Here is a 13,982-nt window from a genome sequence, read left to right as displayed (position 1 = left end):
CGCGGGGGCGGCGCCGGAGGCCGGGAGCGCGTCGGGAGGGCGTCGGGAGCGCGATGGCGGAGGAGCGGGCGCTGGCCATGGTCACCTGCACGGCCCCCGTCAACATCGCCGTCATCAAGTACTGTGAGTACCGGCGGCCCGGGCGCCGGGACCCTCCGCGGGCCCTGGCGAGTCGCTGGGACGCGACCCCGGTGTGGGCGGGACGGTGGCCGGGATGGGTTGGGCAGCTGCCTGGGCGTAGGAACGAGCGAAGATGCCGTGCCAAGCCGTGCCGACCTGTGCCATGTCGTGCCAAGCCATACCGTGCTGTGCCATGCCACTGTGTGCTAAGCCAAGCCGTGCCAGCAGTGCCATGCATTGCCATGCCATGCATTGCCATACCGTGCTGTGCCATGCCACAGTTTGCTAAGCCAAGCCGTGCCAGCAGTGCTATGCATTGCCATGCCATGCATTGCCATACCGTGCTGTGCCATGCCACAGTTTGCTAAGCCAAGCCGTGCCAGCAGTGCTATGCATTGCCATGCCATGCATTGCCATGCTGTGCTGTGCCAAGCCACAGTGTGCTAAGCCAAGCTGTGCCATGCTGTGCCAGCAGTGCCATGCTGTGCTGTGCCAAGCCACAGTGTGCAAAGCCAAGCTGTGCCATGCATTGCCATGCTGTGCTGTGCCATGCCATGCCACTGTGTGCTAAGCCAAACAGTGCCAGAAGTGCCATGCATTGCCATGCCATGTATTGCGATGCTGTGCTGTGCCATGCCACAGTGTGCTAAGCAGAACTGTGCCATGCTGTGCCAGCAGTGCCATGCTGTGCAGTGCCATGCCACAGTGTGCTAAGCCAAGCCGTGCCAGCAGTGCCATGCATTGCCATACCATGCAGTGCCATGCCACAGTGTGCTAAGCCAAACCGTGCCATGCTGTGCCAGCAGTGCCATGCTGTGCAGTGCCATGCCACACTGTGCTAAGCCAAGCCGTGACACTCTCCTCAGTGCCACTCTGTGCCGTGCCCAGCAGCACTGTGCCAAGCCAGCCTGTTTCAAGTTGCACTGAGCTGTGCCATGCTGTGCCATCTCTTGCAGGGGGCAAGCGGGACAATGACCTGATCCTGCCCATCAACTCCTCGCTCAGCGTGACGCTGCACCAGGACCAGGTTGGTGTGTGGTCAGGGTCAGGCCCCTCTGCCCCCAGCCTGTGCACAGGGTGGGGTGCTGAGCCCCCCGCCCCACGCTCACCCCGCTGTCCCTGGCAGCTGAAGACCACCACGACGGCCGCAGCCAGCCGGGACTTCACGGAGGACCGTCTGTGGTTGAACGGGGAGGAGGTGGACGTGGGGCACCCCCGGCTGCAGTCCTGCCTGCGGGAGGGTGAGCGCGTGTCCCTCTGCGCCCTGGGCACGCCGGGCACCGGCCGGGCTGTCCCTGTCCCAACCCTGGGCTCCATCCCCTGGCAGTGCGGCGCCTGGCTCGGAAACGTCGCGGTGGCAGCGCTGAGGACTCGGCCCCTCTGAGCCTCTCCTACAAAATCCACGTGGCCAGCGAGAACAACTTCCCCACGGCCGCGGGGCTGGCGTCGTCTGCCGCCGGCTACGCCTGCCTGGGTGGGTGAGCGGGCACACAGAGGCTGCCCTGGCGTGGCCCCTGCCCCTGCCTGACCCTGTCTCACCCCACGGTGTTGGTGTAGGAGGGAATGGGGGGTGGGCTTTTCCCCCTCCTGCCTGACCCAGTGCCATCCTGCCATGTCAGTGTGGGGTGCATGGGGGTGGGTTTCCCCTGACCCGGTGCCACGTTGTAGTATCGGTGTGGGGGCATGGGGAGTGGGCTGCCCCTGACCTGGTGGTGTCCCCACAGTGTTGGTGTGGGGGAAATGGGGGGTGGGCTTTCCCTGCCCTGCCTGACCTGGTGCCATCCCCACAGTGTCAGTGTAGGGAGGCATGGGGGGGTGGGCTTCCCCTGACCTGGTGCCATCCCTGCAGTGTCGATGTGGGGGACATGGGGGTGGGCTTCCCCTGCCCTGTCTGACCTGGTGCCATCCCTGCAGTATCAGTGTGGGGGGCATGGGGGTGGGCTTCCCTGACCCTGCCTGACCTGGTGCCATCCCCACAGTGTCAATGTAGGGAGGCATGGGGAGGTGGGCTTCCCCTGACCCAGTGCTGTCCCCTCAGTGTTGGTGTGGGGGACATGGTGGGTGGGCTTCCCCTGACCCGGTGCCATCCCTGCAGTATCAGTGTGGGGGGCATGGGGGTGGGCTTCCCTGACCCTGCCTGACCTGATGCCATCCCCACAGTGTCACTGTAGGGAGGCATGGGGGGGTGGGCTTCCCCTGACCTGGTGCCATCCCTGCAGTGTCAGTGTGGGGGGCATGGGGGTGGGCCACCCCTGCCCTGCCTGACCCTCTGGCCCCCGCAGTGTCGGCGCTGGCACGGCTGTACGGCGTGGAGGGCGAGCTGTCGGAGGCGGCGCGGCGCGGGTCGGGCAGCGCCTGCCGCAGCATGGCCGGCGGCTTCGTGCGCTGGCAGCGTGGCGAGCGCCCGGATGGCAGCGACAGCCTGGCACAGCAAGTGGCCCCCGAGACTCACTGGCCCGAGCTCAGGGTCCTGGTGCTGGTGGTGAGGGACTGGCGGCGGGGTGACGTGGCTTGGGCAGGGGGCAGTTGGGAGCGACCCAGCACTGCGCGGGTGCAGATGCAGGGGATGGGGGCTCGGGAGGAGGGGGGCTCACATCCCACTGTCTGTGCCCCTTCCCCCAGGTGAGTGGGGAGAAGAAGCAGGTGAGCAGCACGGCCGGGATGCAGACCAGCGTGGCCACCAGCCCCTTGCTGAAGGTACGGAGTGACAGCCTGACCCTAGCCAGGGCTTTAGGGCCCATTTCCCTTGGAGGAGACATTTCTGTGTGCTGAGGGGAGAGGACAACAGGCTGTGGTTGTCCTTGAATTGAGGTAGCTGTGACCCCCCTGACCCTACCCAGGGATTTAGGGTCTTGTTTCCCTTGGAGAGGACACTTCTCCATGCCGAGGGGCCTGAGGAGAGCACAGATGGGCTGTGGTTGTCCTTGAATTGAGGTGGCTGTGACCCACCTGACCCTGCCCAGGGCTTTAGGGCCCATTTCCCTTGGCGGGGGCGTTTGTGTGCTGAGGGCAGAGGGGCTGTGTGTGCCCCCGCTGACCGTGGCCGTGCCCCGCAGCACCGGGCAGAGGTGGTGGTGCCGGAGCGGCTGGAGCGGATGACGAGGAGCATCCGCGAGCGGGACTTCGAGGCCTTCGGGCAGCTCACCATGCAGGACAGCAACCAGTTCCACGCCACCTGCCTCGACACCTTCCCCCCCATCTTCTACCTCAACGACCTCTCGCGCCGCATCATCGCCCTGGCGCACCGCTTCAACGCCCACCACGCCTGCACCAAGGTCCTGAGCCGCCTCCGCTTTGGTCCCCACCGGGGCTCCCAGTTGGCTCCACTGGCCCCTGACCGTGTCCCCTCGTCCCCAACCGCGCCACAGGTCGCCTACACCTTTGACGCCGGCCCCAACGCCGTCATCTTCCTGCTGGCCGACACCGTGGCCGAGTTCGTGGAGGTGGTGAGACGCAGCTTCCCCCCGGCCGCCAACGGAGACCAGTAAGGCCGGGCCCGTGCCCTTGCTGGGAGGGGAGGGGGCTGCATGGGGAGGGGGCTGCGTGGGCAGTGCCAGGGGCTGAGCGCTCGGCCGTGCCGCAGGTTCCTGCGGGGGCTGCCCGTGGGCTCGGCCTCGCTGCCCCAGGAGCTGCTGGCGGCCGTGGTGACAGAGTCGGTGCCAGGGGCTGTCCAGTACATCCTGCACACCAAGGTAGGGGGCTGCAGGGGGGTGGGGGGCAGGGGGACTTGTCTGGCAGGGGTCTGTGGTCCTGGCCCCATCTCCACGAGTGGTTGTGGGACCCCATCCCTGTCCCCAAGGGTGCACAACACCTTGTCCTCATCCCCACAGGGCTTGTGGGACCCCATCCCTGTCCCCAAGGGTGCACAAGACCCCATTCCCATCCCCAGGGCTGCACAAGACCCTGTCCTTATTCCCAGAGGTGGCTGTGGGACCCTTTCCCTGTCCCCAGGGCTGCACCAGACCCCATCCCCAAGGGTAGTTGTGAGACCCCATCCCTATCCTCAGGGGTGCACAAGACCACAGCCCCATCCCCACAGAGGTTGTGAGACCCCAATCCTGAGGTTGTGGGATCCCATCCCTATCCCCAGGGGTGCACAAGACCCCGTCCCCATCCCCAGAGGCAGTTGTGGGACCCCATCCCTATCCCCAGGAGCCCGTCCTTAGCCACGTTCCCACTGCTGTGACCCAAGGGGGTGGCTTTTTGGGGTCGTGGGGCTCAGAGCTGCCCCAAGGTGGGGGAGGGGGGGTCCCTGCTTCTCTGCTGCCAGGATCCTGACCCATCTCCTCCCCCAGCCTGGCCCTGGCCCCCAGCTCTTGGATGACCCCAGCCAGCACCTCCTGGGAGCTGACGGGCTGCCCCGCTGCCGCGCCTGAGCCCAGGACCCTGCCAGGGACGGCCCTGACGTGCCACGGGGTTCTTCTGGTGCCACCTGGGGGAATCAAGGTGCTGAATCTGGCCTGGGCCAAAGCCAGCCCCAGCCCCAGGGCAGGATGTGACCCCTGGGGCTGGTTTTTACCCTTTTGTAAGGAAATAGAGTTTTTTTCTGGCTGCAGTGCTGTTGTGGAGTGTGTGGGCTCCAGGGCAGTGCTGGGGAGATCAGCGCTGGGCAGAAGTGGGTGGGAGACAGAAGATGGGGCTGTGCCCTGCTGGGACTGATGCTGTCCCCCTGTCATCCTTCATCACCCTTCTCTCCTTCCGTCATCCTTGTGGGGCTGTTCCTGTCCCCTTCCCCACTGAGTTGTCCCTGCTGGGACAGATCCTGTCTCCTTGTGTTCAGTGTGGGGCTGATTCTGTCCCTCCGCAACACCTCCATCACTCCTCATCACCCCTGTCCCCACTCATCCTGCCCCTCGTCCCCCTCCATGTCCTTTGTGGGGCTGATCCTGTCCCCCTTTACCTCTCTGTGTCCCTTATGGGGCTGATCCTGTTCCCCTTGTCCCTGCCATGTCCCCCGTGGGGCTCATCCTGTCCCCTCTACCCCTCTGTGTCCCTTGTGGGGCTGATCCTCTCCCCCCTGTCCCCCTCCATGTCCTTTGTGGGGCTGATCCTGTCCCCCTTTACCTCTCTGTGTCCCTTATGGGGCTGATCCTGTTCCCCTTGTCCCTGCCATGTCCCCCGTGGGGCTCATCCTGTCCCCTCTACCCCTCTGTGTCCCTTGTGGGGCTGGTCCTCTCCCCCCTGTCCCCCTCCATGTCCTTTGTGGGGCTGATCCTGTCCCCCTTTACCTCTCTGTGTCCCTTATGGGGCTGATCCTGTTCCCCTTGTCCCTGCCATGTCCCCCGTGGGGCTCATCCTGTCCCCTCTACCCCTCTGTGTCCCTTGTGGGGCTGGTCCTCTCCCCCCTGTCCCCCTCCATGTCCTTTGTGGGGCTCATCCTGTCCCACACCATGTCCCCTGTGGGGCTCATCCTGTTCCCCCGCACTGGACCTCCCGCCCCGTGTCCCGGCATGTCCCGGGCTGGCTGCTCCTGTCCCCGCACGGCCGCTGTGTCCCGGGCTGGCCCCGCGGGGGTCAGTGGCCGGGGGTCGGTGCCTTGTCCCCGCGGGCGGCTGCGGCGGGGCGGGAGGGGGCGTGGCCTGTGGGGAAGTGGGCGTGGCCTGTGGGGAAGTGGGCGTGGCCTGTGGGGAAGTGGGCGTGGCCTGTGGGGAAGTGGGCGTGGCCTGGGCAAAAGGAGCGTGGCTACATTGTAGCGACGCATCCGCCTTCCGGGTCGAGCCGAGCCGAGCCGAGCCGAGCCAGCGCCAGCCATGGGGCAGATCGAATGGGCCATGTGGGCTAACGAACAGGCGCTGGCCGCCGGGCTCAGTGAGTCCCGGGGAGGGGGAGGCTGGGGGTGCAGGGGATGTGGGCCGGGGGCTGCGTGCGTGGGTTGGAGCGGGGGGTGATGGGCTGCCCGGTGCTCCGCAGCAGGACGAAGGGAGTTCCCAGCGTGGCAGGGGCTGCTGCTCCTTCCTCTTCTTGTTTCTCTTGTTCCTCTTCCCCTTCCCCCCCACGCACAGCAAAGCCCGTGTGTGACATGAACCATGGTGACACGGGGTCAAAAAACCTCCCAACACACCCTCTCCCCGAGCACCCCTCGGCCCAGTCTGGAGCCCCCCTGTCCCCATCCCTGGCTCTGGGGTCCCCGGGGGATGTGTGGGGGGGTCATGTCCCTGCTTTGTGAGGTCGTGTCCCCGGTTTGGGAGGCCGTGTCCGCGGGCAGGGACTCGGCAGCCCCTCTCTGTGCTCTGCAGTCATGCTGACGGGCGGCATCGTGGCCGTGGCCGGGCAGTTCAAGGGATGGTACTTTGCAGCCTACGCCATGTATCCTTGTGGAGAGGATGCTGGGGGATGGGGAAACCCTGCCCCGATTCAGGGGGTGGCACAGACAGGGGGCACACATCCTCCTCCCCCCCACTCTGGGCCCAAATCACTGTGATCCCCAGCACAAAGAGCCTGGTTTTGGGGCGAGGGTCATGCCTAGGGACTAATCTTGGCCCGAGCAGCCCTTTCCTTGACCCCCCTGCAGCGTGGCAGGTGTCTTGGTGTGTCTGCTCGAGTACCCCAGGAGCAAGAGGATAAAGGGCTCCACCATGGAGAGGTGGTAAGTGCTGGATTGGGGGATTGGGGAGGTCCTGGTACCCCTCCTAGACACAGGGACACAGCACCAGGGGTGGATCCAGGAGTGCTGGATGCCACAGGTGGCTTCTCTGGGGTGCCCCATGCAGGGACAGTGTGGAGATGGGTGTCTCTCGGGGATGGGTGTGGGGGATGTGACCCCTCTGACCCTCCCCAATGTCCCTGCAGCGGCCAGAAGTACCTGACAGCAGTGGTGAAGCTGTTTGGGCCCCTCACCAGGAATTACTACATCCGTGCCGTGCTGCACGCCGCGTGAGTGGGGTGGGAAGGGCTTCAGGGCTGGGGTGCAGCCCCCCAGCAGCCCCCCTGACCCCTCCAACGTCTCCCACAGCCTGGCTGTCCCTGCTGGTTTCCTCCTCTCCACCATCCTGGGCACAGTGTGCCTGGCCATCGCCAGCGGCATCTACCTGCTGGTGAGTGCAGAGCTGTGGGGAGGGGCCTTTGTGGGGGCAGGGCTGGAGGAAGGGCTTCCTTCCCACACGCTCCTCGGCCCCCCTGTGGCTTTGCAGGCAGCAGTGCGGGGGGAGGAGTGGAGACCCATCGAGCAGAAGCCCCGGGAGAGGCCTCACATGGGGGACACCATCAAGCAGCCCCCCAGCAACCCCCCGCCCCGGCCCCCCGCCGAGGCCCGCAGGAAGCAGCCGCCAGAGGCGGGGGGACAGGTCAACCCCATCCCTGTCGAGGCTGAGTAAGGGTGGGGGGCTGCTCCTGCCGCTGTCACGCTGCTCACACTCCTGCTTCCCACTGCACCCAGCCCCTTGGGGAGGAACCCGGGGTGCCTGGCTCCTGGGGACCCCCAAATCCCCAGGGATGGCTCCTCAGGGGTGTCTCCAGCTCTCAGGGACCCCCAAATCACCAGAGATGGCTCCTCAGCGGGGTCTCCAGTTCCCAGGGACTCCCAAATCCGCAGGGGTGGCTCCTCAGGGGCGTCTCTAGCTCCCAGGGACCCCCAAAGCCCCAGAGATGGCTCCTCAGGGGCATCTCTAGCTCCCAGGGACCCCCAAATCCCCAGGGATGGCTCCTCTGGGGGGCCTCCAGCTCCTGGGGATCCCCAAATCCCCAGGGCTGCTCAGCTCCCTCAGTCTCAGCTCCCAGAGGCTCCCCAGCTCCTGGGGACCCCTAAAGCCCTGGGGATGCTCAGCTCATCCACGGGAGGAGGAGTGTCCAGCTCTCCAGGCAGTCCCCTGTTCCTAGAGAGATCCCCAAGTCCCTGGGAAAGCCCATCTCTCCAAGGGGTCCCTGCAGCCCCCCAGGGAGGTGGGAATCAGGCAGCTCTGCTCCCTGCAGTGTCTCTTGCTCATTTTTTTGTCACTTCTGCAGTTGCTGTTGCAATAAAAGGTGGAAAAGGCACCATCTGTCTCTGCCTCTGGATGCTGGGGGCAGGGTGGGGGCTGTGGTGGGGTTTTGGGAGGAGGGGTTAGGGATAAACAGCCCAGTTAAAGGCAAACTGTGGTGCAGCTGCAACTGGGGTAGGGGGCAGAGGGATGTGTCCCTCCTGACGTTAGGGGGACAGGGAGATATCCTGAGGGAACATTTTGGGGTGGGGGGAGTGTCACAGTCCTGAGCCATCCTGGAGTCTTCCAGGGACCCCCATGAAGCAGAGGTGAAAGGATATGTGTAACATCCCAGAGGAGCCCCAGACAGCCTGGAGTGACCCCAGGGCAGGAGCAGGGGGGGGAGGGGACACTTCCCACTGCCACTTGTGGGTGCTGGACTGGGCTGTGTGCAATGGGGGGAGATGTGACAAATCCCTGAGCCCGCTGGGCAGCAGCAGCTGCTGTGGAACACCCCACTGTCCTCACTTTGCCTCCCTCCCTTCAACCCCCTCCATGAACCCCGGTATGGGGAGGGGGTGCAGCTGCCCTGGGGACACCCGTGGGTGCTGCCAGGCGCGGGGTGGCCCCAGCAGGGGGCGCTGTGTCCGTGGGCAGAGCCGTGGGAAGGGTCGCGGGGGGGGTGGTGCTTTGGGGGTCGGTACAGGGCACTCCCACCATGACACCCTCTCCATCACCTCCCAGTTCAGCCTCCCCAACCACACTGGGGCTGAGGTGCCCCACAGCCAAGTGTCACCCCATGGGACACCCACAGCCACGCCTCCATCCCCAGCTGCCCCCAGTTTGCTCTCCTCTTGCACCAATCCCTCCCCACCCTGGGAACAGCACAAGGACCCCACTGGGAGTTGTGTGGCCTTTATTTTTCAGGCTGTACAATGCCAGAGTTGAGACAATAAATAGCTCTTTGGAACGGGGGGAATAAATAACCAGTGAGCCCCCCATCCCCGTGGGACAACGCTGGATGCTGAGACACAGCTTTGGCCTGGGGAGGGGGGGTTGTCAGCAATAAATACGGGTTCAAAAGTCCCCTGGTCGGCAATAACTCATAAATAATCCATAAATAAGGGGAGGGGGTGAGGTGTGTGGGGGGGTGGGTGCTCTAAAACAAGCACGGGTGGGGGGTGGACGCGGTGACACGGTCACGCAACGGGGCTCCACGGGAGCGGGATGGGGATGGAGGAGGAGGAGGAGGAGGAGGAGGAGGGGCTCAGCGGGTGGTGCGGGGCAGGACGCAGGTGCAGCCCACCGGCACCCTGATGTAATCCACCTCGAAGGTGACGAGCCCGTGTGCGGCGGGGCGCGGGCAGGGCTTGCGGCGCAGCACCATCATGGTCTGGTGGATCGGCACCGAGTTGAGCGACGACGTCTCGCGGCCGGTCTTGACGTCCACGCAGCCGCTGCACAGGCACTCGGCGAACGCCAGCTTGCGCGGGTAGCGGTTCTCATCCTCATCGATGCTGCGGGACAGGGGAAACGCCGCCCCTGAGCCCTCGACACACAGATCACCCTTCAACCCTGCCGCGGCTCCAGGCAGCCCTCTGCTCCTGGGGAGATGCCCAAATCCCCGGGGGAGCCCGTCTCTCCAAGGGGTTCCCGGCTCGCAGGGGGTCCCTGCAGCCCCCCGGGGAGGGGGGTCAGGCAGCTCTGCTCCTTGCAGTGTCTCTCCCTCATTTTTTTGGTCAATTCTGCTGTTGCAATAAAAGGTGGGAAAAGCCACCGGTTGCCTCCTGCTCCTTGTGGGCTGGGGGCTGTGGCAGGTCTTAGAGAGAGGTTAAGGATACTCAGCCTAATTGAGGGCAGCTGGGGTGGGGTGGGGAGGCAGATTGCCCCGGGAAGGGGCAGGTGAAGGATGGAGCCTCATTAACGGCTGGAAATGACCTTTAAGAGCAGCGAGTCCCAGCGCTAATTAACTCGAGGTGCTCGGGGGAGCTGAGGTATGGTGCAGCCGCCAGTTTGGGGGGGTGTGTGGGCCCCAGGGGGTGTGTGTGGGGATCCCAGGGGGTGTGTGTGGGGGTCCCGGGGGTGTGTGTGGGGGCGTCACTCACCGGTAGCGCCACGGGGAGATGGAGCGCTCGTTGTGCTCGCTGCGGAGCTGGGCGCGGGGCTGCAGCGCGGGGCACAGGCGCTGCTGGTGCCGGCGCTGGCGGCGGGGCTGGTCCGGAGCGTCCTGCAGCCGCTCCAGCTGCGGCACCAGCTGCACCGGCACGTAGTGATCCCAGCGCAGGCTGCGGCCCAGGAGCCGAGCCGGGCTCTCGCCGTCCCGCAGGTCGCCCGCGCTGTAGCAGTGGCCGTGCGGGGGGTGCGGGGGGCGGCGCAGGCTGTGGCACAGCACCAGGGTGCTCAGCAGCGCCAGGACACCGAGCCAGCCCTGCAGGAGACACGGGTCAGCTTTGGGGGTGGGCTCACAGACATCCCCCCATCACATCGCAACGCTCCCAGCCCCCGGGGTCCTAGAAGCACGAGGCTACACACTCGTGCACTCACACACACACACACTCATAGAGGACCAGCACATGCACATATATACAGCTTTACAGACACAGAGAGCACCTGCACATACAGCCATACACACAGGTATACACGTGCATATACAGCTATACACACACAGGTACAGCTCTACACTGTGTGTATGCATCTGAACACACCCCTGTATCCATCTATACACACATTTATACATACACATGTGCTTATAGATCTCTCTATACACACATATACAGCTCTATACCTGTGTATATACAGCTATACACACCCCTGTATCCATCCATACACACATTTATACATACACATGTGCTATACATCTATACACACACATACAGCTCTACACCTGTGTATATACATCTGTACACACCCCTGTATCCACCTATACACACATATACATGTACTTACAGATCTCTATACACACATATACAGCTCTACATCTGTGTATACACAGCTATACACACCCCTGTATATACAGCACGTGCACATGTCCATATACATTTATACACAAATATATCTATATATACACATGTGTATATACAGCTACACATGTATATAGAGTTATACACACATATGTACATCTATGGATACACATATAGGTATATACATGTACACACAAGTGCATATACATGTGTACACACATACATACACACACACACACACGTATATATATACACACACACATAGCTATATGTTGGTGGATATACACCTACAAACACATCTCTAGACACATGTATATATCTCTATACACATGGTAATATACATCTATATATACACACATATACATCTATACACCTGTGACTATACATCTATACACACATATCTCTATACACATGTATATCTATACACACATATATACATCTATACACACATATATCTAGACACACACAAACATCTACACTTGTGGATATACATCTATATACATACACACACACACATAAATATATACACAAAAATCTACAGAGATACATCCACACACACACACATATATATATATAAAGATATATATATATATATCTCTCTCTCTTTAGACACATACATATACATCCATACACATATATCTCTATACACACACATATTTATCGCTATACATCTGTATACACATCTATATGCACACAGATACATCCATACACGTTTATCTCTAGACACATACATATACACATGTGGATATACATCTATAAACACATACATCTCTCTATACACATACACATACACATGTGGATATACATCTATAAACACATACATCTCTCTATACACACACATATATATCTATATATATATGTGTGTATGTACAACAAACACACACACATCCATACACACACATCTATATACTCAGATCCCTCTATATACATATCTGTATAAACACATATATCTCTACACACATCTATACCTATACATATATACATCTACACACACATCTATACACACACACACACACACATCCCCCTCTATACACATCTCTAGAAACAGATATGTTTCTATACACACATATATATCTATAGCTATTTATAAATCTATACATATACACATATACACACACACACACACACATATACACAGCTATAGACACATGTATCTATGGACACATATATTTGTACACACACACACACATCTCTATGAACACAGATACCTACACATACATCTATGAACACACACACACACACACATATATATGTGTGTGTGTGTGTATATATATATATATATCTATATATATCTATATCTATCTCTACACACACACATATATATACAGCTATCTCTATATACACGTGTATGTACAGAGACTATCTGTATACATGGACACACACAGAGATACCCCCACACATGCCATACATACATTATTAGCACCACTGTGTGTGCACACCTGCACAATACAGGCACACACACACACACATATCACACCCCCCCCTCCCCATACTGACCATCCCTTCGGTGTACAAAGCGCCCTCCCCACGTGCAGAGCCAGCACCGCTCTGCCCCGCTCAGCCCCACGTGTGCGCCCTCCCCACGCACATGGCATCCAACCCACCCCCTCCCTGCAGCGTTACCATCCGTCAGGCGTCGCGGGGAGCACGGTGAGGGGGTCGGTTGGGGTCTGTTTTGAGGGGCTGGGGGGGAAGGGGGGAGGTGTTATCCCTCTTGACTTGCCACCCCGGGGGATGCGGGCGGCTGTGTGGCAGCACCTCGGTCGCCGCCTCCTTTATATAGGGTTGGGGCAGGTTGATGTACACACACACACACACACACACACACACACCTGGAAACTCCAGCTCTGGCTGCCTTTTTCCTCCTCCCCGCAGGGCTTTGTCAGACTTCCTTCTGTGTTTTGTTTCCAGCCCGGAAATCAAACTCTTCACCTCTTAAAGTAATGAAGGGATGGATGGCGATGGGGGGAGAAATTCCTCGGGGTAAGGGGGCAAACTAACAGTGGGATTGGCCTGATGCTTTGGTGATGGGTGGAGGGGAGTGGGAGGGTTGTGGTTGAGGTCGAGGAGGGGCTGGGGGGGCTGGTGGAGGGGCACTGGATGCCCTGGCTCCCTCTCCACCAGCCCCCTCAGCCCCCTCCTCGACCCATGGTTGCCCCAGCTCCTATTGCATAAGCCCAAGGGTGACATCACCATCACCTTCCTGGGGTTGCCAGAAGCAGAAATCCCCAATTGGGCAACTGTGGAAAGAGTCCAGAAAGCCACAGCTTAAGCCCCTCCTTCTCTGCCCATCCAGCAGCAAAGGATGTGGCTCCAATGGTGCTGAGTACAGGGGGTATAGGGGGGTGTGTGTGTGTCTGTGTTATTTTGCCACCCAGTCACCTCCTCCCTCCTTTGTAGCCACTGAAGAGCCAAGTTTGGGCTTGCATGGAGTGTGGCAGCTTGCCCAGAGCCCTGGGCTCAACACCTTTGGGGTGCAGGGGAAGGATTGAAGCTCAGGTTTCAGCCTCAGTGGTCCCAGTCCAGCAGGAAGCACTGCACTGGGAGGAGTGGGGCGAAAGGTGGAGACGCAGCTTTGCCTCATGGCAGGATGAAGCTTGGCCACTGTTTGGCCTTTTGACCAAAGAGAACAGGATTTAGCACCTGTTTTGCACCCACTTTATGGGGTGCACCCCTCCCAGGCAGACAGGCTCCCACCCAGCTCCCCCTGCATCTGCAGCAGATGAGGTGAAGGGACCCCACAGCTCATCCCCCACCAGGCCAGATGAGCCCAGAACTCCCAGGGGAAGCTGCCCCTGAACCTTTCCTCCCAGTTGGCTACTGGTTGGATACCGGGTGTGAAGCTGGGGGTGGGCTCAAGGGCAGAGGCCAGGGAGTGTGTTCCTCCCACACACAGCCACTCTTCCAACTCTTCAAGCAGCAAAGGCAGGACAGGGGGGAGATGAGATAAGCTGCACCCCATAGGGATGAGGAGGGGGACAGCAGCAGAGAAGAGAAAGGGAGAGAC

General features: G+C 60.7%; 3 protein-coding genes across 3 annotated transcripts; 2 read left to right on the top strand and 1 right to left on the bottom strand.

Annotated features, from left to right (window-relative positions):
• The first annotated feature begins 15 nt into the window (after nt 1–15).
• MVD (mevalonate diphosphate decarboxylase) lies at nt 16–4,675 on the top strand. Its single transcript, XM_062007137.1, has 10 exons — nt 16–123; nt 1,077–1,147; nt 1,247–1,361; nt 1,448–1,594; nt 2,403–2,602; nt 2,743–2,817; nt 3,177–3,395; nt 3,489–3,604; nt 3,704–3,812; nt 4,416–4,675. The coding sequence occupies exons 1-10, from the start codon at nt 54–56 to the stop codon at nt 4,494–4,496; spliced, it is 1,203 nt and encodes a 400-aa protein (XP_061863121.1). The 5' UTR covers nt 16–53; the 3' UTR covers nt 4,497–4,675.
• Nucleotides 4,676–5,798: 1,123 nt separating this feature from the next.
• LOC133626667 (cytochrome b-245 light chain) lies at nt 5,799–8,091 on the top strand. Its single transcript, XM_062007141.1, has 6 exons — nt 5,799–5,928; nt 6,357–6,426; nt 6,632–6,706; nt 6,910–6,993; nt 7,073–7,154; nt 7,251–8,091. The coding sequence occupies exons 1-6, from the start codon at nt 5,871–5,873 to the stop codon at nt 7,431–7,433; spliced, it is 552 nt and encodes a 183-aa protein (XP_061863125.1). The 5' UTR covers nt 5,799–5,870; the 3' UTR covers nt 7,434–8,091.
• Nucleotides 8,092–9,282: 1,191 nt separating this feature from the next.
• Nucleotides 9,283–10,873, bottom strand: IL17C (interleukin 17C). Its single transcript, XM_062007245.1, has 3 exons — nt 10,859–10,873; nt 10,121–10,443; nt 9,283–9,532 (listed from the first exon to the last, which is right to left on the bottom strand). Exons 1-3 carry the CDS (start codon nt 10,871–10,873, stop codon nt 9,283–9,285), a joined length of 588 nt encoding a protein of 195 aa, XP_061863229.1.
• Between the last annotated feature and the right edge of the window lie 3,109 nt (nt 10,874–13,982).

This window comes from Colius striatus, chromosome 14, assembly GCF_028858725.1.
Source record: "Colius striatus isolate bColStr4 chromosome 14, bColStr4.1.hap1, whole genome shotgun sequence".
NCBI lineage: Eukaryota > Metazoa > Chordata > Aves > Coliiformes > Coliidae > Colius > Colius striatus.
Note: the sequence above shows the minus strand (reverse complement) of the source record. Positions and strands in the feature narration are given on the sequence as shown.